A 25421-nucleotide genomic window follows, 5' to 3' on the forward strand; every position below is an offset into this window, starting at 1 on the left:
TTAGTTTGTCATCAATTACGTTAGTTTAGGTTGTAGTAGGGAACTGGATGAGGTGAACTGAGGAAAGAATGAGTATGATGAGGCAGAGTAGATGATATGGTGATGGTTGATGTGATGGTGTCTAAAGATTATTCACTAATGAAAAGTGACAGGGGGGGGGGGCACCCTTGGGGCCTGGGGTCACGGCCAGGGATCAGCCATTATTGATGGCGACCCTGGAGCAATTAGGGTTCTTTCTTTCTTTCTTTTTTAACTAGGCAAGTCAGGTACCAGCTTGTGATAAAAGTTATTCTACTTGTCACGTATCACTTTGTGCAATAAAAGTACTATACTTAACATTATGTGAGTATATGACCATTTCGTTGAAGTTAAATACAAAATTGACTCAGTGCTGATTGACTCGGTTATTTTTCATCATTACAAGGACTGAGTTTCCCTCCTCTCAGTCGAACCGAAACATACTTAATTCTTGAATCAACACATTGACATCCTCCCCATAATAAACTCCAATGGCTCAATATTGTTAGGTACTTAAATCACAGTGTTCAAGATGGGGCTTGACAGTTAACATTTTATAATATCATATGTCTGTGTGTACAGCAAAGAGTTTCTTATAAACTTTTATGCTTTTCAGTTAAATTTGTGTTTACAGTCAATGAGGACCTGCTGATATCCAGTGTTGAAGGCGGGAGAGACTGGACCTCTGAAGCGGCTGGTCACAAACACTGGCCCCGGATCAGGACCCTGGATCAGGAGCCGTCCCTTTTCGTTCCCGAGTCTGAACCAGGTCCCAACCGTGAGGGACAGAGACTCCACCACCACAGAGAACACAACCAGTGGACAGAACAACCTCAGTCCTGGTGGTCATCAGAGTGACGGAGGCTCCAGTCAGGGATCCAGTCTGCAGCCCAGAACATTCTCTTCACAGTCTCAGTGCAGTGATGAAGCAGGACCTGAGGCTGATAGAGATAGACCCTCCTGTTCCTATGATGCAAACACCACAGTATCCATGATGAACCGAGCAGGTCATCTTTGGCTTTAGCCTTCACAGAGGGTAGTGGGAGTCTAACAGGAAGCCTTTCTTCTCCTTCAGGATCTTGTCTAATGCCTGGTGACTCGGTTCAAGTCTAGCCTTCCTCAGTTGCCTCATGGTTACCCCACCAATACAGACAGGGTCGGGTTGAGCACTTACCAGAAGAAGCACCTAGCCTACAACACAGCACACAATCCCAACAACACCCAAACAATGGCTAGATGTCAAGGAGGGAGCTCAAAGACTAACAACCTGAGGGTGGTGGCCCCTGCTTCTACCTCCTCTGGTGTCATTGGGTCACAATGTGGGAGGCTAAGCATTAGGATGGACACTGACAAGCCGTATGCCTGCCTCACGTGTGGGAAATGCTTTGCTAACGCAAACTACAGTACGTGAAGGAGCACCAGACCGTTCCCACCAAGGAGAGGCCCTACAAGTGTAAACTATGATACAATACCTTCTCCTTCCTGACTAATGTTAACAGACATAGGAGTGTCCACAGTGGAGATAAGCCACACCACTACGATTTGAGTTTTACGCAGGGGATATCTGGGAACCATTCTTTAGCTGAGCTTGAAATATAATGATCATAGTACATTTGATTTGTAACGTAATAAGCAGTACCGTAAAAAAACAGCGCGCATAACTTAAACATTCAACCACACCCTTTCAGCCACAATGCCAACCAATAAGATCCTTTCTCTTCAGTATAAACGGAAGTGAACAGTGACCAAGAATAATTTCCACATTAGCGTTTGTCGTTATTTAGCCGTGCATTAACACATTGTAATTCAAAATATGACACATTTAACAGCATAACATACACCAGGTAGTGTCTAATTCACGTTGGAGACCGGACTTGGTTGATAATTGTTCTCGGTAACTACTAACGTTAGCTAGCGAACAATGGATCAATGTATGGTTTTTCACACTCAAATAGCCTCCATCATGGAGGTGCTAGCGAATGCAGCCGTGGCAGAGATCTGTAAACTCGTAGACGACGACTATGCAGTGTTTCGTTTGGAAATCACTCAAAGCCAGAAAGAAAACAGGGCAATGCGGAGGAAACTACAGCTACTGGAACTGAAGGTATCACGGGAGCGCGTCCTCGCCAGTCGTCCCAGAAGTGTCAAGATCCTCGACCGATACAGAGGAATGGCAAGAGGTAGGCCCTTTCCCATATGCGCGACTTGTTTACCACAGATGTGGTTAACCGGAATTGGGTCTTGGTCAGTTTTTTAGATCGTATGCAATAATCCCCCTGATTACTAAGCCGTCTTGCACAACAATAGCACAACAATATCACATTCTAACTAGTTTCTTCATTTACTGCATTTCGTTCAATAAATAGTATACCAAGAAGTTATGAGAAGTGTTACCTTACATCCTGGCCAATTCTAGACAGTGTCATTTGTGTACTGTTGCGCAATGACCATAGTTAACCTAACCACCTCTTTTACCCCAATCACTCTCTCAGGTGAAGGACATCTCACTGGAGGCCACAGGAGCTTTGTGAAGCCAGTGGGACACAATACATGGCGAGATGACCAACCAATCACTGTTGATGAGGGGAGTGGAACCTCAACCCAGCATGTGATTGTGATAGAGGTTAGTGTAATAGTGTTATGTAAAAAATGTGTTACTTTGTAAATCAAATGTGTACGGTTTATTTCAGCAATGCTTTCCTTAGCTATTCACTTGCTTACATGTACAGTGCATTCGGAAAAGTATTCAGACCCCTTCCCTTTTTTCCCACTGTTATTACATCCTTATTCTAAAATTGATTAAATACATTTTTCCCCTAATCAATTTACACAAAATACCCCATAATTACAAAGCGAAAACATGTTTAGATATTTTTGCAAATGTATTAAAAATAAAAAACATACCTTATTTACGTAAGTATTCAGACCCTTTGCTCTGAGACTCAAAATTGAGCTCAGGTGCATTCTGTTTCCATTAATCATCCAATGAAGTAGAAACATCAAGTCCACCGGTGGTCAATTAAATTGATTGGACATGATTTGGAAAGGCGCACACCTGTCTAAACAAGGTCCCACAGTTAACAGTGCATGTCAGAGAAAAAAAACTAAGCTGTGATGTCGAAGGAATTGTCCGTAGAGCTCCGAGACAGGAATGTGTCGAGGCACAGATCTGGGGAAGGGTACCAAAATATTTACGCAGCATTGAAGATCCCCAATAACACAGTGGCCTCTATTTTTAAACGGAAGACATTTTTGAACCACCAAGACTCTTCCTAGAATTGTCTGCCAGGCCAAACTGAGCAATTGGGGGAGAAGGGCCTTGGTCAGAGAGGTGACCAAGAACCCGATGGTCACTGTCAGAGCTCCTCTGTGGAGATGGGAGAAGCTTCCAGAAGGACAACAATCTCTGCAGTAGTCCACCAATCAGGCCTTTGATGGTAGTGGCCAGACAGAAGCCACTTCTCAGAAAAAGGCACATGACAGCCCGCTTGGTGTTGGACTCTCAGACCATGAGAAACAAGATTCTCTGCTCTGATGAAACCAAGATTGAACTCTTTGGCCTGAATGCCAAGCATCACATCTGGAGGAAACCTGGCACCAACCCTACAGTGAAGCATGGTGGTGGCAGCATCATGCTGTGGGGATGTTTTTCAGGGACTGGGAGACTAGTCATGATTGAGGAAAAGATGAACGGAGCAAAGTACATAGATCCTTGATGAAATCCTGCTCCAGAGCACTCCGACTGAGGCGAAGGTTCACCTTCCAACAGGACAACGACCCTAAGCACACAGCCAAGACAATGCAGGAGTGGCTTTGGGACAAGTCTCAATGTCTTGAGTGGCCCAGCCAGAGCCCGGACTTGAGCCCAGACTTGAACCTGACCAAACATCGTTGGAGAGACCTGAAAATAGCTGTGCAGCGACGCTCCCATCCAACCTGACAGAGCTTGAGAGGATCTGCACACAAGAATGGGAGAAACTCCCCAAATACAGGTGTGCCAGCCTTGTAGCGTCATACCCAAGAAGACTCGAGGCTGTCAAGTGCTTCAAGAAGTACTGAGTAAAGGGTCTGAATACTTATGCAAATGTTACATTTCAGTTTTTAGTTTTAATACATTTACCAACATTTCTAAAACCTGTTTAGGCTTTGTCATTATAGGGTATTGTGTGTAGATTGAGGGGAAAAAACAATTTAATCCATTTCAGAATACGTCTAACAAAATGTGATTAAAGGCGAAGGGGTCTGAATACATTCCTTATGCACTGTGTTTTGTGTGGTCCCCAGGAAGAGTAGCTGCACTCTGAATGTTATGGCCCAAAACTTGCATAAACACTGAATAAAATATAGGCTAGTGATGTGCGAGTTGACTCATAACCGCATTGCTCGCGGTTATATCCGCATTCCGCGGGACGGGTGGATTTAGTGTCATGGAATATTGTATGGGTGGGTTGATAGAAGAGAAAACAATGCATAAATCCATACATGTGCAATTCATATCTATAGGCTTCTTTCTTTTATTATATGCATAAGCCAAGCTTTAGGGCCTAACTGTACACGCGCCAAATAGGCTACACAATTGTTTTTTGTTTCAACTACCGTGTTAAGATATCACGGGATCCGGCAGTCTAACAGGAGAGTTTGAGCACAAGAGAACCATTGAAAAAAATATGGTCCAAAATGTAAGGTTTTATTTACAAGTGCACTTTACAAGGTGAATATTTACAAAAATGGCTCAGAATTGATCCAACAATTACGTCCTGGTAGCCTTTTGCAGTCGACAAAGGGCAAAATCATGCAATAGCAACTGAAAGGCAAAACGCATAAAGCCTATAACGGGCCAACAAACCTCACTCGACTGAGAATTTTGTTTAGAGAACTTAACGTGTTGCTATCTTCACAGCAGTTCTACTGATAATGGTAAAGAACGGGGCTTATATACCCACAATATCCCCCGGCACACCCAGTTGGAGAGAAACCATACCGATGCACACACGATGCAAACTAAGCGGATACATGGCTAGATCATTGTAAAAGACACTAAAAGGAAATCCGATAGACAAACTTAAATCATAATTGCTACAGTTATTGGCTAAGCAATAGAATGGATAATTTTCCAAATATAGCATGACTCCAAAACGGGACTAACCAATGCAATGACCTTTTGCATGAGGTGTGAAGTGCGTGCGCTAGCAACACTGCTTGCCCGACACCAACGGATGGCAGGGAGCTCGGCCCCCGTGATGTACTGCGCCGTATGCACTACCCTCTGTAGCACCTTGTGGTCGGATGCATAGAAGTTGCCATACCAAGCAGTGATGCAGCCAGTCAAGATGCTCTCAATGGTGCAGCTGTAGAACCTTTTTGAGGATCTGAGGGCCCATGCCAAACCAACAGGTAGCCTATTACAATGAATTAAACTTGTAAAATAAAGCACATTCTTTCTTATAAACAAATGAAATAGTCCTTGAGTTTGTTACTTCTAATAGCACAAACGAGTGGTGCACTCATAAGTGTGTTTATGCAGTAATGCAGTTTATACACTGAACAAAAATATCAAAGATTTTACTGAGTTACAGTTCATATAAGGAAATCGGTCAATTGAATTAAATTCATTAGACCCTAATCTATGGATTTCACATGACTGGGAATACAGACATGCATCTGTTGGTCACAGATACCTTTTTAAAAAAACAAGGCAGGGGCGTGGATCAGAACCAGTCAGTATCCAGTGTGACCACCATTTACCTCATGCAGCGCGACATCTCCTTCGCATAGAGTTGATCCGGCAGTTGATTGTGGAGTGTTGTCCCACTCCTCAATGGCTGTGCGAAGTTGCTGGATATTGGCAGGAACTGGAAAACGCTGTTGTACACGTCGGTCCAGAGCATCCCAAACATGCTCAATGGGTGATATGTCTGAGTATGCAGGGCATGGAAGAACTGGGACATTGTCACAGTATCACTGTGCATTCAAATTGCCATTGATAAAATGCAATTGTGTTCATTCTCTGTAGCTTACGCCTGCCCATACCATGACCCCACTGCCACCATGTGGCACTCTTCATAATGTTGACATTAGCAAACTGCTTGCCCAAACAACGCCATATATACTAACAAATTGTCTAAAACGATGTTGGAGGCAGCTTATTGTAAAGAAATTAACATTCAATTCTCGGGCAACAGCTCTGGTGGACATTCCTGCAGTCATCATGCCAATTGCATGCTCCTTTGAAACTTGAGACATCTGTGGTATTGTGTTGTGACGAAACTGCACATATTGGAGTGCACCTTTCATATTGGAGTGCACCTTTGTAATGATCATGCTGCTTAATCATCTTCTTGATTTGCAACACCTGGCAGGTGGATAGATTACATTGGGAAATTAGAAATCTCACTAACAGGGATGTAAACAAATTTGTGCACAAAATTTTAGACAAGCTTTCCCTGGATGCCACTACTCTTTCTCAACAAAAACATCTGTCTCATAACAATTTAAGCCTATTAACAAAAATTGAGGTAGGGTGGGTTTTTACCCAAAGTTACCCGACACTTGATCCGTGTTACATACAGCCCCACTCTCCCCTATGGACTCATTGTGAAGCAGTAACGTACCACGGCTAAAAACTCTGTTTCAAAATGGTGCAGTTCGCGCATATTTAGGAGTTGAGAAATAAATAAAGTAGGAATGGAAAGCTGGGAACCCCCTCTTTTTAACAAAGGCCATTAAAACAGTTTCCCCCTGCGATTGCATTATGAATTGTTGTGCATTGACTGCTTGTTCCCCCCTCTATGGCACTCGCAAGTCGCAACTTGAATGTGCCTTGAGTAGGGTTGGGACGATATAATTAAATTGAATATTGTGATATTTGACATTGACGATATATTGAGACGCGATATTTGGAGTCGCATATCGTAGAAGAGGTCTCCCCAAATATCGCCCAATCCTACTTAATATGAATATTTCTCTCGAATAGTACGCACAACAAGCCGACTAGTTAATAGATAAGCTATTCTAGTATGGGAATGCCTGGTTTTGTTCGTCATTACTCGTTTTGTTTGTAGAGGAAATTAAATGTGAACTGTTCTAGCATCTTCAATGTGCGCCTTTTTCATGTGGCATATTTTTTTGCCGTGGGATAAATGATTTTGCCGTGGCGAACCGCTAAATGACTGCCGTGGGAAAACTACAGAACACACGAGTACAGTAAAGTACTGTACTTCGATGTCCAAACTGGTGAAACAGACGTCTGATGGTTTCAAATTTTGTCTGGTCCTGATCAACCAAAGGTGGTCTTGTTTTGGGGTGGAGCTCATTAGAATAATAGCCAGTGTGTAGAATAATAACCAAATATGCAAAATACAGATATTACATATTTCTCTACCTTTTGTGTACCTATTCAGGATCCATCATAATGAAGAGAATGATATTCATACCTATAATTATGCATTTCTGTATAGTACAGATCAGGGACCCTTGATGTAATTCTGTTAACTTCACCTACTGTAGTTCAATAACCAAGAGACATTTCTTCAAACTCAGCGTGTCATGTCATAGCTGACACCCCATTTATTTCTGCAGACATCTTTGAATCTTAAGTCAGAGCAGATATTCAAGTTTTTGGAAAACATGGTTGCATAAAATAGGGAAATTTTACTGTAATTCTGTTAGCAAAATGTGCATTTGTACAGTTCTTCCGGTAAATGTGTTTTTGAAATTCTCTGTATAAATTATTCAAAATAGTCCTTGTGCATAGAGTTGTATGGTTTGTTAAACTTTGAAATCAATGGTTTTTGTTTGGCATGCATTTTAAAGTGAAATCTAAGTAATTCCATTACACCATCATTTAAATGGTTCCATTTACGATGATGATGATGATGATGATGATGATGATGATCGGGACCTGTTAGTGGTAGTTTTGTGATAAATGCACTGTGCATTTTTCTAAACGTTCCCGATTTTAATGTTCACACCCCTAACAGTTAATAGCCTAATTCTCTTGTGTCAGTCGGCACATGCAGAGGCCTCAGGTCCTGGAAGATTCTCTCTGGTCAAGCAGGAGAGGACTGAAGGAGAGGACCCACGAGACAGCAGACACATCCAGACTGGAAAAGAGGCTGGAGTGGAACTCCCTTCGCCCCAGCCCAGGACCCGACGAAACATCACTGAGGTCAGTGTAACGCCGTCCTCAAGTCAGAGACCGACACAGAGACTTTACCTGTAACACAAAGGCTGTCACCGACTAAGTTGTCTTTTCTTTTGACCAATTGATTATTTTCATCAAATATATGCAGATTGGTTGATGCTTTAAGCGAACTGTTTGATGAAACAATTAAGACACACAAATGATTAGAGGGAGTCCGACCACAATTGATTTGATTGCGCCGCCTGGCTCAGACTTGCTGCACTTTGTTTTAAAAAAGGACAGAGTGACTGTGTTACTAGCACCCGTTGTCTCTCCCTCTCCTCCCTGCTGCAGTGACCACAGAACATCAGTGTGTGTATAGCCCTGTCTGTGTTGCAACAACTTTTCAGTCAGAAATGGCTGTAAAGGCTATGTTACCAAAATCTCATTTGTTTAGGAAAAACATTCCCTATTCCCTCAACCCTTGCTGTCTTTGAGACACATGTATGCTTCGCATGCACGCGACAAATAGGGCCTGACCTATAGCATATCATAATCGCATCAATAAATAGGTTATAACAAACTGAATGCTGTAACTCATGTGACAGCAAAATGGATGCAGAGGATGTGACCAATAAACTCAAAATGGGGAATGTTTACTGGCTGTGCAGGAGGTAAAAGGGAAGTCAGATGAAAACATTTGACTAGTTGGGGAAAATACTGTAGCTCAATAAAAATAAGACAGCGCTTTATAACCATTATAGACTTACTAAATATACCCACACACTAACAAACACCTACTGCACAAGTCAAAATATTTGAGTCAGATTTAGTCTGATGAGCCGACTTATTTTTACCCACAACATCATTTATGTCTACATGATTGGTTTTACAACAGCAAAATAATTATAACTACAGTACAGGTCTCATGTAGTGGACATGGGTAAACACTCCATGTTGAACATGTTTATTATCTGTGTGTACGTACCTGAGGCAGTGTATGTCTGTGTGATCTGTATCACCTGTCTCTTCCAGGAGGAGGAAGAAGGTCCAGAGGTGCAGCTGGTAAAGGAGGAGGGTTTGGGGAACCCTGAGGGGACCATGGTCATGGAGGACAACCAGACTACACCTCCTCCTGAACCCACAGAGGAACCAGCTGAGCAGCACAGGACCACACACAGTCTCACTGAGGTGAGCCCACTGTGAACTACTGTCTGTATGGTATTAGGTCAGGGTCCATAGCCACAATGCCTCTCAGAGTAGGAGTGCTGATCTAGGATCCGTTTTTTGTCTTTTAGTTCATAATGAATAAGACGATCAGGTCTGATACCCGATCAGCACTTCAACTCAGACTCTGTGGATACGGGCCCAGGTCTTGATTAATTTTGTCCTAAGTGTGGAACCATGCCTTTTGAATGATCAAACCATGAAAATGTCAAGTAATCAAATCAACTAGCGTGTTTGCATAGTACTCCTAGCAATCCCTCATTGCCCAATCAGAAGATGCTCCATATATCCGATTTCAGTAACACTTTACATAACACATTTTGACACGGTCTAATCCATGTCATAAAACTGTCATGACACATATTTACACATGTTGTGATCTATATTACATTATTGTATGGCACCCACATGTATTCAACTGTGTTTTTTCCCTGCCAAGAAGTTCCTTACATCCTTTGTTGTAAATGAATTCTTTAGTCGTTTTTGTTTATCATATTTTAAGTAACTTGTAGAAAATACACTTTGACACCCATGAAGCATTATGACCATCCTGTGTCGCTTTACTTGGACAAAGAAAATACACTGACACAGTCCTGATGCTTCTTGACAATCATATAAGCCAGATAAGGGCATGTACGTGATAGACCTATGTCAGTCATCAGTCAAAAAGAGGGTGTCTTTTCCTGCTCTTGAAATCTGCTCCTGCATTCATCAGCAACAAAGCATTGGGGAAGGTGCATGTCTGACATCAATGTGTGCACGATTACAATAATATATGAGTATGGTCAATTTCCGTAAATGTTCCAGGTAGGATTTGTGGGTTTTGACACTCTTATGTAGGTGTCATAACCAGCCATAAAATAATGCAATAGGTCACAAGAGGTCTAAGTATGTCTCATTGCCATATTTTGACAGGTTATGTCAGCTGTTGAGATATTGACACGGTTATGACCGTGTTATGATGCTAGGTGTCACGTAAAGTGTTACCCACATGTCTTGATCCAACATCCTCTCACTCTGTATCTCTTACAGTCAGTAGACATGGAGGATGGGAAGCCTGATCTGCTGATAGTCAAAGAGGAGACAATAGAAGACGGACCCGAGAGCATTGATCTGCTGAGTGGACTAAAGATGGGGGAGCAAGGTAAGAGAGAAATACATATAACCTACATACAGTAATAAATCTTCCTGACCATTTTTATTTTCCTTTTCTTCATTCATAAAATTAAATCAATAGAACTTGTTTACATAGAAAAACACATCTTAACGTATGAACTTGACCAGATAATTGACAAAAAAATCTCCATATGTAGCATTCTCTTCCATGTTTGTAAAGTTTATTTTCTACCCTCTTCCTGCAGGTGATTGGATGGAGGCTAAAAGAGGAGACTGGACAGCCATCTCTGATTCCCAGACCGGTGCAGCCAAGGGCCCAGGGGACAACATCACAGAGCAGGCCAGGACCAGAGGCGAGGTCAGTGGATGGGACAGCGTCCTCAACTCTAGGCTGGGGAACAACACTGTTAACCAGAAACAGACAGTCGAACACAAAACAACAACCGAATTTAGTCTCCATGCCAACAGACTGGCAGAGACCAGGGCGAGGTGTAGATTTGGTCTGTGGGGACGGGGAGGTGTCCATATATGGAGGGAGAGAACAGACACCGACTCGGCTAACCATGCTCCGTCCTGCTCCTATAGTTGTGATTCAGAGAGACTGATGGCACCTCAGGTTAAGCCCCTAGCAGGTGCTGGCTTCAGCCTGCCTTCTATAGGATCTATCAACTGGAACATGGACCCTGCGACAACACAGACACTCCCTGGCCTTCATGCTCCTCACACTCTCCTTATGTTAAACCAGACCTCAGACAATGCCAGTGCCTCAACACTAAATGGCTACACAAGCCCATTGACCAATGACAGTAGTAGAGATGGAATCAGTAAAGGTGGCAGCGCCAAAGAGAAGCGCTTCCCATGTTCATTCTGTGGGAAAGCCTTCAGTTTCCCCAAACACGTGGAGATCCACCAGAGGATACACACTGGGGAGAAACCGTTTGGCTGTAGCCAGTGTCACATGCGCTTTGCCCAGGCTGGCCATCTGAAGAGGCACCAGAGAGTCCACACAGGGGAGAAACCCTACAGCTGCCCCCAGTGTGAGAAAAGGTTCTCCCACCAGCATCAGCTGAAGCTGCACCAGAGAGTCCACACAGGGGAGAAACCCTACAGCTGCCACCAGTGTGAGAAAAGGTTCTCCCACCAGCACCATCTGAAGATGCACCTGAAGGTCCACACGGGAGAGAGGCCGTTCGCCTGTACGCACTGCGGGAAGAGGTTCTCAGAGAAGAGCTCTCTCAGGATACACCAGCAGAAAATGCACACAGCCCATGTATAGAGTATAGTGATATGTAGTACTAATTATTTTGTTTGCAGTAAATTATGTTGGTTTTGGATGTATAGGGAACTGGATGAGGTGAACTGAGGAAAGACTGAGTATGAGACAGAGTAAATTATATGGTGATGGTGTTTGTAAATATGCTTCACTGATGAAGAGTGACAACTCTGTCCCTTTAGGTTAATACTGGTGTTTTATAATAAGGAAATGATAGTGCCTTAATTCATGTTTACTTTAAATAAAGTAGTGATGTGTGTAATGTTGAAACTTTTCCAAAGTACTTTAAAATGTAATTTATCAAAGCAAGGGTACCAGATTTACATAAGTTATTCTGCACTGAACAAAATAAATGCATCATGTAACAACTTCAAAAATGTTACTGAGTTAAAATGAATTCATTAGTCCCTAATCTATGGATTTCACATGATTTGGATTAAGTGTTGTGTTCAAGACCACCTAAAGCGAGACCAATTCAAGACGATTGGTATTTTGTCCAATCGCCACCATTGTAAGAGTTAAACATGTCCAGTATTTCTTTAGAAATAAGGATGCATGCTAAGGGAAAATAGAGCCACTCTACAAATTACTAACCCAAACACAGTGGGGAACAATGAGGTCCTTCTACATCTTCAGAGAAGGGCTAAGGATTTGTAATATAATAATGCTATTTACATTACTATTTTCAATTATGTTCTGATTTAATCTATTGCATTTTTGTTGGAAAGGGTTAACACTCAAGAGAAAAAAGATTCAATCATGATGTCTCTGGGTAGATAAATCTAGCTTGCCATTGGCTAGGCCACCAGAACCTAGGCAGAAGGGATCTGCCATTCAACTGTATAAGGGCAAAATTCTGGCGTGACAATGGAATCAACCAATTACATTTTGACTTGTAATGAATGGGTTGAACCGTTTTTACAAAAAAAACATATGGAAACATCTGCCTTCTCAATGGCCAACAGGTCACTGCGCTATAGTGAGCAGTAGTTCTCATGGTCGAGCTAGCTATCTTTAGTTGTAGGCTCGTTTGCAGTGGCTGCAGCAGTTATTGAAGAAGATGTTGCTAATGTTAGCTTCTCCCTTTTCAACAATAACTTCCAACAAGAAGTTAAATTTCAAATGATCATCTGGTGAGTTGAAATGTTTTATTGGAGCTCACTTGCTTTTCTTAGCCATCTCTTTGAAAATATCTTGTGTATGAAACAATGTTGCATTTAAACTTTAGGTCACCGGTTACTTTGTTAAATGTTTTTTGCAGTGGGAAGTAATAGTTCTACATTTTCATTAGGAAATGCGTCGCCCCCAATGGTTGTGTTTTTCTTTTCTTATGATTGGGACCTACTGGGTTATTATCTCTGTGAATGGACTGCTTATCCTTTAACATCATGCTGCAGTCTTTCCATCGGCCCCATGGAGAAGTGGGTATACTCACATTTTCCCAAAATGGCCTGCCCAGCATAGGCAATTAAGTCTGGCAGCCCAACTGATTGGCAAACGTACTGCAAATTAAGAAATCATGTGACTAAATCAAAATAAACTACACTATGAAACAAAGAGAAATTATATAACGAATGATAGTAAAAAGCATTGGGGCACCTTAACTTCTTATGGCTGCCATCCCGTTAACGGGATAATTGTCATCAACAACCGCTGAATTGCATATTCAAATAATATTACTAAAAATATTTATATTCATGAAATCACAAGTGCAATATAGCAAAACACAGCTTAGCCTTTTGTTAATCCACCTGTCGCGTCAGATTTGGAAAATATGCTTTACAGCGAAAGCAGTCCAAGCGTTTGTAAGTTTATCGATCGCTCGACAAAACATTATGTACACCTAGCATCAAGTAGCTTGATCACGAAAATCAGAAAAGCAATCAAATTAATCGTTTACCTTTGCTCTTCGGGATGTTTTCACTCACGAGACTCCCAGTTACACAAATGTTCCATTTAAGATTATTTTTATATCCAAAATACCTCCGTTTGTTTGGCGCGTTATGTTCAGAAATCCACAGGAAAGAGCGGTCACGACAACGCAGACAAATTCCAAATAGTATCCGTAATGTCCACAGAAACATGTCAAATGTTTTTTTATAATTAATCCTCAGGTTGTTTTTAAAATATATAAATCGATAATATATCAACCGTAACTGTCTTTCAGTCGGAGAGGGAAAGGCAATGGCTGCCCAAACTCTGTTACGCATCCAAAACGCTGCTGGCACCCGGCCATACAATGACGCGATGTTATCTTTCCTGCTCATTTTTCTAAATAAAAGCCTGAAACTATGTCTAAAGACTGACACCTTGAGGAAGTGATATGGAAAGGAATCTGGTTGATATCCCTTTAAATGGAGCAAAGGCAGGCTATGGAACATGGAGTTTAAAATAGAAGCCACTTCCTTTCCGTTTGATTTTCCTCATGGTTTCGCCTGCAATATCAGTTCTGTTATACTCAGACAATATTTTGACAGTTTTGGAAACTTTAGAGTTTTCTATCCATTACTAATAATAATATGCATATATTAGCAACTGAGACTGAGGAGCAGGCCGTTTAGTTTGGGCAACTTATTCATCCAAGCTACTCAATACTGCCCCCCAGCCATAAGAAGTTAAATGACATTTCTTGGAGAAAAAAAAGCCATCTTGGCTCCTTCATTCATTGAATCAGATGGCTCATTCATCAAAGCCCACTGATAATGCAAACTACTAATACATTTTAATTGGCAAGTTAAGCAAACTTAAGTATGACATGCCAGCAACAAACGCTGACACTACACATTCAAGTATATCGGACCAAATTAAAGACAAATTGTACTTTTGAATTCCGTAAAGTCAGTGTGGAAGAGGTGAAAAATGTATTGTTTATCAACAATGACAAGCCACCGGGGTCTCACAATCTGGATGGAAAACTACTGAGGATAATAGCAGATGATATTGCCACATCTTCAATTTAAGCCTACTAGAGAGTGTGTGTCCTTGGTCCTGGAGGGAAGCTAAAGTAATTCAGCTACCCAAGAATAGTAAAGCCCCCTTTACTGGCTCAAATAGCCGACCAATCAGTCTGTTACCAACCCTTAGTAAACTTCTGGAAAAAATTGTGTTTGACCAGATACAATAAACAGTAAACAAATTGACAACAGAATTCAAGCATGCTTATAGGGAAGGACACTCAACAAACACAGCACTTACACAAATGACTGATTGGCTGAGAGAAATTGATGATAAAATGATTGTGGGGACTGTCTTGTTAGACTTCAGTGCAGCTTTTGACATTATCGATCAGTCTCGGCTGGAAAAAACGTATTATGTTATGGCTTTACACCCCCTGCTATAATGTGGATAAAGAGTTACTTGTCAAACAGAACACAGGGTGTTTTTAATGGAAGCCTCAAATATAATCCAGTTAGAATCAGGAATTCCCCAGGGTAGCTGTTTAGGCCCCTTGCTTTTTTCTAAACTACTGGCACACAGCTCGGACCCACATGCATACCCCACAACACATGCCACAAGAGGTCTCCTCAGAATCGCCAAGTCCAGAACAGACACAGTACTACATGGAAATCTATTTCACATCAAATAACTGACACAAACAGTAAAATTTGATTTAAAAAAACATAAACAAACACCTTATGGAACAGCGGGGACTGTGAAGCAACACAAACATTGGCACAGCCACATGCACACACAATAACATGCACACTATACATAAACATGGATTTAGTACTGTAGATGTGGTGGAGTAGGGGCCTGAGGGCACACAGTGTGCTGTGAAATCTGTGAATGTATTGTTTTTAAAATTGTATAAACTGCCTTACTCTTCCTGGGGTCCAGCAAAATTATCTGCTGTTTTGGCATAATAAATACAAATACCCGATGTTTCCCTAATGTTTTTTTATTAGTATTCCTATATCTTTTTCAAATTGGCACTCTCAATCACACTTTTTAAAATATAACATCACATTTTTGTTGTTTTTCTAAGTCCACAATGCTTAAACCACAACCCGAGCCATTTTGGAAGTCTGGGGAAAACAAGAAAACTATTTGTGGAGGTGTGGAGTATTTTTGTAAAAATAATGTATTATTGTATTATTAATGTATTATTATTTTTCAATCGAATAGGGTGTGCCTGGCCATGCCTGCACCCCTGATGAAAACGGGGCATGATGACTGAATTGTGCATCACAAATAGCCTACTAACAAAGACCTTGGCACAAACCTTTTCAATACCTGGTTTGCATACCCATTTACTTGTAGATATCATAAGTTGAAAAGTCTTTCCTACCTACCCTACCGGCTACTGATGTCATTCTTCTGAGAGCTGCTCCATGCCAAAACCAGAGCTGTGTGCGCTTGCTGCCTGTAGATGACATTCTGCTGAAACTAAGCTATCTGTGCGCCACGCATGTGAATATATTTCACGTGCTATGCGATTGTGTAGGATACTTTGTGCATGATTTCTCTATTGTACTACATAAGTGATAAGTCGTATACCTCCACTACACTACTTTGATACGCGTCAGTGGGGATTAAGCAGTGAGTATACGAAATGGCCATAACAAAATTGTTGGATTACTTGTTAGATATTACTGCATGGTCGGAACTAGAAGCACAAGCATTTCGCTACACTCGCATTAACATCTGATAACCATGTGTATGGTTTGATTTATACCTGCTTATAGCCTCCGTTTTACAACAAGTGCACTCCTTCTTCATGAGAACACACACTGTTTCCTACTGATAACGTTCGTCTCACCACTGATCAACTCGTTAACTGGCTAGTTAGCATCACTAACAACCTAAGGCAAAGAGATCTATTCCATCGCTATGGCTGCGAACGTTCTGACCGGGGACTGAAATTCTAATTAGGACAACTTTAGGGATGAATTCGAGGACTATGCGCTGGCAACCGGTCAACATGAAAAACCCAATGAGTTCCAAGCAGCAACTCTGAGGAGCTTAATGGGCAGAGAGTCCAGGCACATCTACCTGCGCAATCTCACACTCAACAACAGTGTGATGCAAAGGCCATGCTGGATGCATTGGATAATTACTTCAGACCTACCAGGAACGTCATTTACGAGCAGTTTGATTTTGGAAGCTCCAAACAGAAAGAGGGTGAGTCAGTAAACAAATTTGTAACCCATTTGAGAGAAAGATCCGCTACTTGTTAATACGGGGGATTGAAAGATGAACTGATTCGGGACAAAATACTACTGGGAATTGCAAATGAGGACACGCGTCGACATCAACCAAGGGAGAGGCTTAACATTAGCAACTGCCATTGAAATATGCCGCACTGCTATGAGAATGAGAGCAATAGAAATCTAAACCCCATGCACCGACGCTGATACTGTTCACACTGTTGCCAGGCAAACATTCAGACAAAACCAATCAAGGCAGAGTAATTCACAACGAACGGTGAACACTGTGGAAATGCCCACACGCAAAGAGCACTGCCCTGCCTACGGAAAACCATGCAGAGCTTGTGGAACTAATAATCACTGCAAAAGTGTCTCAAAAGCTAAAAGGGCAGGATTCACTGTGTTGATGTCACTCAGTGTTAAGAACAGTGAAAGTGACATTTACATGCATGAATACATTGGGGCTGTACATTGCCCTGCTATATTAGACTAAAGCTGTACTCAGGAGAGTACTCCAGTTTGGTGTTTCTGTGGCGCCTGAGGTACACCAACACAAGCAGTACAAGTTATTGGCTGGGCTCAAGGGCATTGAACCCATCGCTGATGATCGTAGGCCATGGTGACACACACTAAGAAGCAGAACGTGACCACGATGTGAAGTTCCTAGCACTGATGGAGCGCTGCCGATCAGTTAATCTGCACCTTGGCCTTAAGAAGCTGCAGTTCAAGGTGAAAGACCTCCACTTCCATGGCCACATTCTCATGGCAAAAGGCCTGAAGCTGGACCATGACAAGGTCAGAGCGATCCTCGACATGCCAAACCCGTCTGATGCAAAAGGAGTACAGCGTCTTGTCGGTTTTGCAAAGTTCATGTCACACCTATCAGCAGTTTGTGAGCATCTGCGCTGGCTGCTGGACAAAGACACACCTTGGCACTGGCTACCCAAAAATGAGACCGCGGTGCAGGAGCTGAAATCTCTGGCTTCATCCATATCAGTGTTGCTCTACTACAGTGTTATAAAGCGTTTCACAATCCAAGCGACTCCAGCCAAAGTGGACTTGGATGCTGCCTTATGCAGGCCAGCCTGTTGCGTTTGCCTCGAGCTCACTCACCCCCGCAGAACTACGCACAAATTGAGAGTGCCTCAGCATCCTCATCCCCTGCCAGCACTTCCATCACTACTTACATTTGAAGTCGGAAGTTTACATACAGTTAGGTTGGAGTCATTAAAACTAGTTTTTCAACCACTCCACAAATGTATTGTTAATCTCTATGGGATATGTGGGAAGGTAGCGTCCCACTTCGCCAAAAGCCAGAGAAAACGCAGAGCCCCAAATTCAAATAAATTCCTATAAAAATCTAACTTTCATGAAATCACACATGTAAGATAACAAATTAAAGCTACACGTGTGAATCCAGCCAACATGTCAGATTTCAAAAAGGCTTTTCGGCGAAAGCAAACGATGCTATTACCTGAGGATAGCACCTCCATAAACAAAAGAGAACATATTTCAACCCTGCAGGCGCGACACAAAATGCAGAAATAAAAATATAAATCATGCCTTACATTTGACGAGCTTCTTCTGTTGGCACTTCAAAATGTCCCATAAACATCACAAATGGTCCTTTTGTTTGATTAATTCCGTCCATATATATCCAAAATGTCCATTTATTTGGCACGTTTGATCCAGAAAAACACCGGTTCCAACTTGCGCAACGTGACTACAAAATATCTCAAAGGTTACCTGTAGTTTGACATTTTTTGGCAAACTTTACTTTTGTAATACAACTTTAGGTATTTTTTAAAGTAAATAATCAATAAAATTGAAGACAAGATGATCTGTGTTCAATACAGGAAGAAAACTAACTGAAGCATGCTTTCTGGTCATGCGCCTCTATCAAACAGAACACATGAAGTGACCCTCATTCAATATGGCCATACTTCTTCATTACACAAAGGAATAACCTCAACCAATTTCTAGACTGGTGACATCCAGTGGAAGCAGTAGGGACTGCAAGCAAGTCCCTTAGAAATCTGGATTCCCAATGAAAACCCATTGAAAAGAGTGACCCCCCAAAACAATCTGAATGGTTTGTTCTCAGGGTTTCGCCTGCTACATAAGTTCTGTTCTACTCAGACATGATATAAACAGTTTTAGAAACTTCAGTGTTTTCTATCCAAATCTACTAATAATATGCATATCTTCTGGGGATGAGTAGCAGGCAGTTGAATTTGGGCATGCTTTTCATCCAAATTTCCAAATGCTGCCCCCTATCCTAGAGAAGTTAACAAACTATGGTTTTGGCAAGTCGGTTAGGACATCTACTTTGTGCATGACACAAGTGATTTTTCCAACAATTGTTTACAGACAGATTATGTCACTTATAATTCACTGTATCACAATTCCAGTGGGTCAGAAGTTTACAAACACTAAGTTGACTGTGCCTTTAAACAGCTTGGAAAATTCCAGAAAAGTATGTCATGGATTTAGAAGCTTCTGATAGGCTAATTGCCATAATTTGAGTCAGTTGGCAGTATACCTGTGGATGTATTTCAAGTCCTACCTTCGAACTCAGTGCCTCTTTGCTTGACATCATCAGAAGAAATCAGCCAAGACCTCCGAAAAAAATGTGGACCTCCACAAGTCTGGTTCATCCTTGGGAGCAATTTCCAAACGCCTGAAGGTAACACGTTCGTCCATACAAACAATAGTATGCAAGTATAAGCACCATGGGACCACGCAGCCGTCATACCACTCAGGAAGGAGACACGTTCTGTCTCCTCGCGATGAACGTACTTTTGTGCGAAAAGTGCAAATCGATCCCAGAACAAAAGCAAAAAGGACCGTGTGAAGATACTGGAGGAAAAAGGTACAAAAGTATCTACAGTATATCCACAGTAAAACAAGTCCTATATCGACATAAATTGAAAGGCCGCTCAGTAAGGAAGAAGCCACTGCTCCAAAACCGTCATTAAAAAAAGCCAGACTACGGTTTGCAACTGCACATGGGGACATTTTGGAGAAATGTCCTCTGGTCTAATTAAACAACTGAAGTAAAAAGAAAATGCATTTTCATTTGTTATGATTTGACTGTTAAGAACTTAATGGTTGTGCTGTTATGTTTGCACTTTCTATTGAAACAATAATGTTATGGAGTCTAGTTGATAGGTAATCGACTAGTTGGGCTGTTTCCCAGACCCCGTATGTAGGGACTTGTACAATGCGTTATTCTTTAATCTAACATATCTTACAGAAAACAAAGCGGTTTTATGCACTTACTGAATGAAAGCTGATAATTATGAATTTTTTTACTCCGCTGGTCTCTGGAAGATATTACGAGGCTTCACTGTCTGAGACAGAGTCAAGACTGAGTACAAATGTATCCGACACAAGACAGACACTCAACATGTCTTGAGTACTACAACACTGCTAAGAATACAGGTATGCATCTGTTGGTCATAGATACCTTAAAAAAATGTAGGGGCGTGGATCAGAAAACCAGTCACTATCTGGTGTGCCATCTGCCCGGTACAGTTGAAACCGGGATTCATCCGTGAAGAGCATACTTCTCCAGCATGCCAGTGGCCATTGAAGGTGAGCATTTGCCCACTGAAGTCAGGTCGAGACCCTGGTGAGGACGACGAGCACGCAGATGAGCTTTCCTCAGACCTTTTCTGACAGTTTGTGTAGAAATTCTTTGTTTGTCCAGACCCACGGTTTAAATCAGCTGTCTGGGTGGCTGGTCTCAGATGATCCCGAAGCTGAAGAAGCCAGATGTGTAGGTTCTGGGCTGGCGCAGTTACACGTGGTCTGCTGATTTTAAAATAAAATAAATAATAATAAAATAAAATAACCTCCAGTGGCTCCATTTTGATACTTGAATCACAGTGTTAGAGATGGGCTTGACTTTGGTTGACATTTTATTATAAACTGGGTGGTTTGAGCCTTGAATGCTTAACACCCGTATACCACAGGGATGACAAAACATTTATTTTTACTGTTCTCATTACATTTGTAACCAGTTCATAATAGCAATAGGGCACAAGGGGGCTTGGTATATAAATGTTTCTGTGTGTACAGCAAGAGTTTCTTATATAAACCTTTTATATGCTCTTCTGTACAATTTTGTGTTAACAGTCTGCGGTCCATGAGGACCGGCTGATGTCCGGTGTTGCTGACGGGAGAGCCTGGACCTCTGAAGCAGCTGGTCAAAAACCCTGGCCCCAGATCAGAACCCTGGATCAGGAGCCGTTGCTCTTCTTTCCCGAGTCGGAACTAGGACTGAACCACGAGGGACAGAGACTCCATCACCACACAGAACACAACCAGTGGACAGGTGGACTGAACAACCTCAGTCCTGGTGGTCATCCGAGAGACCGAGGCTCCAGTCAGGGATCCAGTCTGCAGGCCAAACCCTTCTCTTCACAGTCTCAGTGCAGGGATGAAGCAGGACCTGGGGCTGATAGAGATAGACCCTCCTGTTCCTATGATACAAACACCACAGTATCCATGATGAACAGAGCAGGTCACCCTGGGCTTCAGCCTTCACAGAGAGTGGTAGGAGACCCTCCTGGCAGTAGTCTATCAGCAAGTCTGTCTTCTCCTTCAGGATCTTGTCTAATGCCTGGTGAATGGGTTCAGGGGAAGCCTGGGTCCAGCCTTCCTCAGCTACCTCATGGTTACCCCACAAATACAGACAGGGCCAGGATGGGCGTTCACCACAAGAGGTACCTAGCCTATAACACAGCACACAATCCCAACAACACCCAAACAATGGGCAGAGGTCAAGGAGGGAGCTCAAAGACTAACCACCTAAGGGTGGTGGCTTCTGCTTCTACCTCCTCTGGTGTCATTGGGTCACAACATGGGAGGCCGAGCATTAGAACGGACGCCGACAAGCCGTACGCCTGCCCCACGTGTGGGAAGCGCTTCGCTGAGGCGAGCTATGTGAAGAAGCACCAGACCGTTCACACCAAGGAGAAGCCCTTCAAGTGCAAACTATGTTACAAGAGCTTCTCCTTCCTGAGTAACCTTATCAGACACAGGAGTGTCCACAATGTGGAGAAATTGTAGCAGTGTGGCTTGAGATGTACACAGGGGATATCTGGGAACCATTTTTTAGCTGACATATTATAGTTATCGTGTGAAGTGTCTTTGGGTAAGAGAGTAATTAACCACATATCCCTCATTAACCCTTTGTTAATTTGTCAATTGAAACAGGCTTGTGTAAATCTGTTTTTAGAGAGACAGTAAACCTAGGCTAGAACAAGGACCATTGTTTTACCTTACTGAGGTGATGTAGATGGAATAAATTAATCATTTTCTCTTCTACTCTATTCTTGCTAACACACTGTTCTTTCTAAACAAGTCTGCGCTCAGCTCGAAAGATAAAATATCCTATTATTGCTATGTGTAATGTACACTGAACTAAAATATAAAAAGATCCCAGAAATGTTCCAGATGTGCAAAAATCTTATTTCTCTAAAATGTGGACAAATTTGTTTACATCTCTGTTAGTGAGCATTTCTACTTTCCCAAGATAATCCATCCACCTTTCCAGTGTGGCATATCAAAAAGCTGATTATCATTATTTTCTCTTCTGCTCTATTCTTATGAACACACTGTTCTTTCCTTACAAGTTAGTCACGAAACGTGGCCTTCAAATTATGCCAACACTGTGCACCTATACATTCAATAATGACAAACCGTCCCCTTACAAGTCAGAATGTTTAATAAACTTAATTTGAACTTACTCTGCCGATTGTCCGTGGTGTTCATCCTTCTCTTGGTAGACATGTTAGACAAAATATCAACAGGACAGTGTTATTAACTCGACTTCAAAACGTGTATCTCTGTGTGTGGCAATCAAGATTTTTTTGCCTGTGCACAAGACGGAAGTACATGGAAAAGCAAAGTATTCATGAATCTGAAGTCTGCAGGTGTTTAAATGATTTTGTGCACGTGCCAGGTGATAATAATTTAAAACGGCTGTAATAGTGCTCTAAAAAGTCAGTTTCCTGTCAATAATTTTTCGAGCAACAGAAGGACAAACCGCACAGATCACCAGTGTAGAGTAAGTTCACATGTAATTTGACTCAATATTCTTGCTTGTAAGGAACATTTGCACAATGTTACATTCGTTTCAGGTTGTATATACAAATTAGATGTATTGCAGTCTGAGGAATCAGACAATTAACAAGTCTGCTCTCAGCTTGAAAGATACTGATCATAGGAGATTTGATGTGTAATGTAAAAAGCAGTGCCGTGTCTCAAAGAACAGCTACACACCCTTTGAGCTATGACTTCAACCAATAAGATCCTTTCTTTTTATCGTAAACGGAAGTAAACATGACCAAGAACAATTTTCACGTTAGTGTTTTATTGTTGGTATTTAGATTAGCGTCCCGGCAGCAACATTAAAACTATTGTTTTTTTTATTGTTTTTTTTATGTAATTATGTAAATAAAGTATAACTACACAGTGGTGACCTGTCATTCAGGGCAGGTGAGGCAGAGCTGTTTTGAGCCCCACCTCATTACTGTATTTTTGGGGGGGCTGTTTTGCATGTAATTCTGGGGTTCATTCATATCACAGCATACAAACAAACTCGGTCTCTTTCTTGAATAAGGCAGCTCCAAAAGGTGCCTGTCCAACATTTCCTCATGCTTCTCCCTGTTTTTCCCCTGCCCGCTACAAAGTTTCTCCCTGCAGGCAGTCACAGAGTCCAAGGTGCTAAAGGAGCTCCTTAATTAAACTTGACCTCCAAAAAAACATCTGGGTCAGATGGTTTAGACACTTTCTTCTTTAAGGTTGCTGCCCCTATCATCGCCAAGCCTCTCTCCTTTCTGGGGAGGTTCCCATTGCTTGAAAGGCAGCCACAGTTCGTCCTTCATTTAAAGGGGAGATCAAGCTGATCCTAACTGTTATAGGCCTATTTCGATTTTGCCCTGTTTATCAAAAGAGTTAGATATATGTATATAGTATTCTTTCGGGTATGCAATCTGGTTTCCGCTCAGGTTATGTATGTGTCACTGCAGCCTTAAAGGCCCTCAATGATGTCTCCATTGCCCTTGATTCTAAGCAATATTGTGCTGCTATTTTTATTGACTTGGACAAAGCTTTTGATACGGTAGACCATTCCATTCTTGTGGGCCGGCTAAGGAGTATTGGTGTCTCTGAGGTGTCTTTGGCCTGGTTTGCAAACTACCTCTCTCAAAGAGTGCAGTGTATAAAGTCAGAAAATCTGCTGTCTCAGCCTGTCACCAAGGGAGTACCTCAAGGCTTGATCCTAGGCCCCACACTCTTCTCAATTAACATAGCTCAGGCAGTAGCAAACACTCATCCATTTATATACAGATGATAGTCTTATGCTCAGCTGGCCCTCTCCCCGGATTTTGTGTTAAATGCTCCACAACAAAGCTTTCTTAGTGTCCAACAAGCTTTCTCTACCCTTAACCTTGTTCTGACCTCCAAAACAAAGGTCATGTGGTTTGGGAAGAAGAATGCCCCTCCTCCCACAGGTGTTATTACTACCTCTGAGGGTTTAGAACTTGAGGTAGTCACCTCATACAAGTACTTGGGAGTATGGCTAGACAGTGCACTGTCCTTCTCTCAGTACATATCAAAGCTGCAGGCTAAAGTTACATCTCGACTTGGTTTCCTCTATCGTAATTGCTCCTCTTTCACCCCAGCTGCCAAACTAACGCTGATTCAGATGACCATCCTACCCATGATAGATTACGGAGACATCATTTATAGATTGGCAGGAAAGGGTGCTCTCGAGTGGCTAGATGTTCTTTACCATTCGGCAATCAGATTTGCCACCAATGCTCCTTATAGGACGTATCACTGCACTCTATACTCCTCTGTAAACTGGTAATTTCTGTATACCTGTCGCAAGACCCACTGGTTGATTATTATTTATAAATCCCTCTTAGGCCTCTCTCCCCCCTATCTGAGATATCTACTGCAGCCCTCATTCTCCACATACAACACCCGTTCTGCCAGTCACATTCTGTTAAAGATCCCCAAAGCACGCTCCTCCTTTCAGTTCGCTGCAGCTAGCGACTGGAACAAGCTGCCACAAACACTCAAACTGGACAGTTTTATCTCAATCTCTTAATTCAAAGACTCAATCCTGGACACTCTTACTGGCAGCTGTGGCTGCTTTTTCAGTGATATATTGTTGTCTCTACCTTCTTGCCCTTTGTGCTGTTGTCTGTGCCCAATAATGTTTGTACCATGTTTTGTGATGCTACCATGTTGTGTTGCTACCATGCTGTGTTGTCATGTGTTGCTGCCTTGCTACGTTGTCGTCTTAGGTCTTTCTTTATGTAGTTTTGTCTCTCTTGTTGTGATGTGTGTTTTGGCCTTTATTTATTTAGTATTTTTAATCCCAGGCCCCCATCTCTGCAAGAGGCATTTTGGTAGGCCATCATTGTAAATAAGAATTTGTTCTTAACTGACTTGCCTAGTTAAATAAAGGTAAAAAAATATATAAATAACTAAAAGGCAG

At 42.0% G+C, this 25421-nt stretch overlaps 1 protein-coding gene across 3 annotated transcripts; it reads left to right on the forward strand.

The window, feature by feature from the left end:
* The first annotated feature begins 1736 nt into the window (after window positions 1–1736).
* On the forward strand, window positions 1737–22362 carry LOC109894758 (zinc finger protein 205-like). Of its 3 annotated transcripts, none has more exons than XM_031828140.1 (7): window positions 1737–2198; window positions 2517–2641; window positions 8024–8185; window positions 9176–9331; window positions 10400–10511; window positions 10729–10841; window positions 21044–22362. In XM_031828140.1, the coding sequence occupies exons 1-7, from the start codon at window positions 1940–1942 to the stop codon at window positions 21977–21979; spliced, it is 1863 nt and encodes a 620-aa protein (XP_031684000.1). In that variant the 5' UTR covers window positions 1737–1939; the 3' UTR covers window positions 21980–22362. The 3 variants fall into 3 exon arrangements, with proteins under 3 accessions (XP_031684000.1, XP_031683999.1, XP_031684002.1); XM_031828139.1 differs by having other exon boundaries at window positions 1742–2198; window positions 2511–2641; XM_031828142.1 differs by lacking the exon at window positions 21044–22362 and having other exon boundaries at window positions 1745–2198; window positions 2511–2641; window positions 10729–12022.
* The last annotated feature ends 3059 nt before the right edge of the window (window positions 22363–25421 follow it).

Source organism: Oncorhynchus kisutch, linkage group LG7 (genome assembly GCF_002021735.2).
Source record: "Oncorhynchus kisutch isolate 150728-3 linkage group LG7, Okis_V2, whole genome shotgun sequence".
Lineage (NCBI taxonomy): Eukaryota > Metazoa > Chordata > Actinopteri > Salmoniformes > Salmonidae > Oncorhynchus > Oncorhynchus kisutch.

Coding starts and splice junctions, on each gene's coding strand:
- LOC109894758 (XM_031828139.1), top strand. CDS start 1,940: ATGGATCAATGTATGGTTTTTCACACTCAAATAGCCTCCATCATGGAG. Junction 2,199..2,510: donor ATACAGAGGAATGGCAAGAG/GTAGGCCCTTTC, acceptor TCACTCTCTCAG/GTGAAGGACATCTCACTGGA. Junction 10,842..21,043: donor AGGCCAGGACCAGAGGCGAG/GTCAGTGGATGG, acceptor TTGTGTTAACAG/TCTGCGGTCCATGAGGACCG.